Raw genomic sequence first — 4,546 nt, forward strand, 5'->3', positions numbered from 1 at the left:
AGAGACCCCTTAGGTCTGCGGACTAAGGGAGCCTTTCCTTTTTGCCCCCGGACTTGGGGAAGTACCCCAAGTGCCTGTATTGGGTCGAGTACCTGTAGGACTATTAGTCCTGTGTTTCCCTGAGGATACAGGGCCGAGACAGTCCACTCTCGGGGTGGTGGCGGCACGTTACTCCCAGACTTGCAAGTGTGCTCCGGGAGAGGGGTCGGCCGGACATAAGGCACCCCTAGGGAGGCATTCAGAGCCTGGAAGGTGGTCGGGCGCAGGGAGGTGGGCGGCTCAACACAGGAGTGCCCCCTACTGGCCCGCCTCACATGGTGGAAACAGCGGAGGGGTACGAATACCCAGCTGTGTTCCTGAGGTGGGACCTCTGCACCCGTCACAGGGCCCCCAAAGCTACCTGTGGTCTGGATGAGCTACAGACCTGGAGACCTCAATCCAGCACCTGGTATGACCTCCATGGGCATGCCTGTCATTGTCCTAATGGAGGAGCTACAAATGGATTGGGTCATGGACACCAAGTTCCCCTTGTGCATCTGCAGATACAGTATGAAGGTGCTTGGGAAGGACTGCTTATGTAGGGGAGGCTGGTGTTCCCACCTGGCCTGTTGCCACTGTACAGGAACACAGAGCACTTGAGTCTCCAGGCCATTCAGCTTGGGGCCAGCAGGCAGCACTGGAAGAAATCAGTAAATCTCAAGCCCTTTTCCCATTGTTTCACCTCTGCTGCTTGTCATCCCCTCCTCAGAGCTTGAAAACACCTCCATCTCGATCTTGTACGGTACACCGGGTCCTTTGATTCTGACAAAGCCAGTACTAAACAGCCTGTATTTGTCTCTCTGCAGGCACAGCGGGAGCATTAATGATGTCAGCAAGGCCCCCAAGACAGCGCCGGACAGCTAGCAGGGGAGCGCCACATGTTGCCTTTGCTCGCATGCTACATAAGCATTGGCTCTTTCCCAAGCAGAGCTAGGGGTGCACAGCTGCCAGTTCTGCTTTTCCTCTCCAGAGGTGTCTGGGAGCTGAGTGGTTCAGAGCATCGAGGCTGATGGACTGGCACAAGTCACCTTGTTGCCCACCTGTAACCCTGTGAAGCCCTGGCAGAGAGCTGGAAGCAGAGCAAGAGGACTGGAAGCTGAAGGAAGCTTTGCTTGAGCCATGCAGGATCCGGCCTGTTCGGCAAGACCAGCACAATGCGTCACCCCGACCTCTGCTCTCTATTAAGACTCAAGTGTGCGGCTGCCAAATCTCATGATTTTATTCCAAGTCTCAGGATTTGTGCTGCTTTTCTTCAAGCCCCCAGCCCTGGAACGATGAGATTGTGTGAGCACCTCAGGCTTTGTGGATAAGCAAATGATAGTTCAGCCCTTGAGGCTTCAGAACAAAATATGAAGGTGTAAAGCAGCTGCATCTGCCAGGCTCAGGAACCAGAAAGCAAAGTAAAAGAACCTAAAATCTGGCATTAAGAAGTAAAGCTCCTGAGTCTTTTTGAGGCCTGCTGCATGATTTCTGAGCCCTCCAGACCAGGTCTCCTGCAATGATAGCCTAGCATCGCTCTCCCCGCTTGGCTTTTTTTTCCTTTCCTTTCAAACTTGGATTGTGACATGCAGCCATGTTGATCAAAAGAGACAGCAGTGCGGGAAGGGGGAAAAGCTCCGTGACTAAGCACAAAGCCGTACGCTCGGGGCCTGTTTGGTAATCCCTACAGCAGTTCTCTGCAGAAGGAGTGTGTCAGCAACAGCAAGCAGGCAGAGGTGGCTTCCAAGGGAAATGAGGCTCTGGACTAATGAAGAGAAGCTGTGTGCTGTTGCTGAGCAGGTCTGGGGCACGTTTTTGGAGGTAGATGGGCTGCACAGCATCATAAGGGAAGCAGACAGCTAGAGAAGTTGTTTGCAGGCTGGGCAGTCATTTGCAGTGGGCTGGGCTGTTATATATGTGCCCTGTGTGTGGGAGCAGAGCAGAAGTGAGACAAAAACAAGAGTCAGGGAAAAGACAGCACAGAGGTCTGCTTTAGTCTGGAGGTGCATAAGAAGCAGCACAGCAGACCAGCAGCCGTGCTCCATGGGAGACCCCTGCTGGCCAGAGAGCCAATGAAGTTTTATCCTTAGTACTGCTACCAGGAGAGAAATGGGATAGGAGGCTGTAGGGGGCATAGAAAAAAAGACTAATTTTTTACATACCAGAAAGCCAAAATACCCATTTCCATAGGGAAAAGCCCTCTAGCACACAACCGAAATAAAGCGATTAGAACCACTCCTTGAAAGTGTCACCAGCCTCCTGCAGCAGGATGGGGTTCTGGATGTAAAGAGGTAGTTAGCCATGTTTGTCTGAAGTCAGCCAGAAGACAGGGTAGATGTGAAACTTTACAGACTCATTAAAAATAAAATGCATACATATACAAAATATATCATTTTGAAGCATTTTGTAAGGGGATAAAGACTTGCAAAGCTGCTTGGGGGACAATAACCCAATGCTAGTAAAACATCTGTTCAGCTGTCTTAGAGAAAGCAGAAGCTTTCATGAACCCAAGTTCACTTCATCAGACACATAGACATAGCCCTAACAATCCAGGAAATACTGGAGCAATTACAACCAGTCCTTGAAAGCGACACCAGCCTGTTGCAGTGGGGCTGTAGGGTGGATATAGCCCTGACTGTTCGGGAAATACACAAGGGAAGGATTTCTTTTTTTTCGTGGTATCTTTTGTTGGAGCGATTGTTAGATGCGAGACAAGTTCTGGGGCATGAAGTGCTCCCCTAAGTCCTGAGGGATTTGAGGAAAGGCATTATGTGCCTTTTTCTTCTTCTCACGCCCAGTCACCATGTTCAAACTTGGGTCCAGAAGCAGACACATGGTATGATTCGATCTGTAGCCTTAGCGAGGTCCTCGGTGCATGGTTCCCGTCTCCGTGGGCAAGCCATGGGTGTTGAGTAGCCTGAAAGTTTCCACCACACTCGCACATGGTGTTTAGTCACTGGAGCACCCCCGCTGTTACACATTAACTTTAGCCTTACTGACCCCTGTTCAGAGGCGGTTCAAGCTTCTCCATCTTGGCTAGTCAAGCTCTGCACCTGCCAAGAGAGGTTTGGCATCGTTGTACCTAACACTTTTTGCCCGAAACTGGTCCAACCGCTCACCCAATTGTACTGTTGATCCAATACAAGCGATCACCAAAAAGATCCTTGCAAACCAGCCTTCAGGGAGCTGCGTGAAATAGTCGTGGCAATAAATAACGATGATAAACTCAGTCCGCATCAAACTCTGCATCGCCTCTGTCCCATTACAAATCCCCTGAGCATCCCTGAGTTATCCGTTGATCTTTTGCAGTGGGAACAGCGCCAGGATGGCTTGGGCAAATGGTCGGAGTGTCTGCAAAGAAGAAACCTCAAGCCATGAGATGGAAATGAGATGCAAGAGGACATGGTGGGAGGGTGTCACGTGGCTGAGGAATAGGCAGTATTGTGACCCCTGCCTTGGCCAAAAACCAGCTCCAGTCATCACACATTTCCCAGCAGTAACTTTCCAGCAGGGGTGGGTTTTAGAGTGGGAGAGTCATTTTTAGTCCTTCTGCACGTGTGTCTGCACTACATTTATTAGGGGATTTACTGAGCAGTAAGTGCGATGTCTAACAAGTCGCCCCAGCTGCCACCCACCGACAACACGGAGCCGGAAGGCTGTGCGCATGCGCTCTAAGCGCCTCAGCTACTACCCAAAGGCGCTGGGAGGCCGGCGGAGCTACTACGCATGCGCTAGGGACATTTTCCCCCTCGGTTCAGTGACGCCACGTGACTTCCGCCCTCGGTCAGACGGGGCGAGATCACGTGAGGTAGCCAGGGCCTCGCTCTTCCGGGTCACGTGAGGAGGAGGAGGAGGAAGTGGAAGTGGCGGGGCCGGGCGAGGGAGCCGGGCGCTCGAAGATGGCGTCGCTGCTGCAGTCGGAGCGGGTGCTGTACCTGGTGCGCGGCGATAAAGACCTCCGCGCGCCACTCTCGCAGCTCTACTTCTGCCGCTACTGCAGCGAGCTCCGTTCCCTGGAGTGCGTCTCCCACGAGGTAACCGCCGGCTGCGCCCGCCCATTGGCTGCGCCGCCTGCCCCTCACCGCCTTCCTCCCTCCCCATTGGGTAGCTGTCGACTGAGGGGCGGGACTAACTCTGTTCTGCCATTGGCCAGGAGAGGAGGCGGGCCTGCCGTCACTGCACCTGCCTGTTGGTTGCGCCGCCTGCCCCTCACCCTCCTTCCTCCTCGCCATTGGGTAGCTGTCACCTGAGGGGCGGAACTGAGACTTCTGCTATTAGCTCCAGACGGTGGAGGGGGGGCGGGTCCGGTTTGGTTTGCTCCATGATTGGTTTGAGTCATTGCCCATTTGTCAGCTGTCTCTTTTGATTGGCCCATGGCGTGTTGGGGGTGGGCTGAAGGTGTGGAGGGCTGTCTGAGCTGTAGGTAGGTGGCACCAGAACACCCCACCCCCCCATGCTCAGGCTGTGTGGGAGGACCCCCCTCCCCCCAATGGGACCTGGCTGAGGAGGGGGCTCTTCCTTCATCCTC

At 53.6% G+C, this 4,546-nt stretch overlaps 1 protein-coding gene across 2 annotated transcripts in view; it reads left to right on the forward strand.

The window, feature by feature from the left end:
* The first annotated feature begins 3,856 nt into the window (after nucleotides 1-3,856).
* Nucleotides 3,857-4,546, forward strand: part of DCTN4 (dynactin subunit 4) — a 14,593-nt gene continuing 13,903 nt past the window's right edge. Inside the window, exon 1 of one of the 2 annotated variants that reach the window (XM_019506123.1) lies at nucleotides 3,857-4,052. In XM_019506123.1, coding sequence (XP_019361668.1) covers nucleotides 3,918-4,052 — 135 coding nt within the window. In that variant the 5' untranslated portion in view covers nucleotides 3,857-3,917. The remainder of the gene's footprint in view (nucleotides 4,053-4,546) is intronic. The other variant, XM_019506124.1, reaches the window with a different exon arrangement.

The sequence above is a fragment of the Gavialis gangeticus genome, unplaced genomic scaffold (assembly GCF_001723915.1).
Source record: "Gavialis gangeticus isolate Ggan-Ray unplaced genomic scaffold, GavGan_comp1, whole genome shotgun sequence".
In the NCBI taxonomy this organism is placed as follows: domain Eukaryota; kingdom Metazoa; phylum Chordata; order Crocodylia; family Gavialidae; genus Gavialis; species Gavialis gangeticus.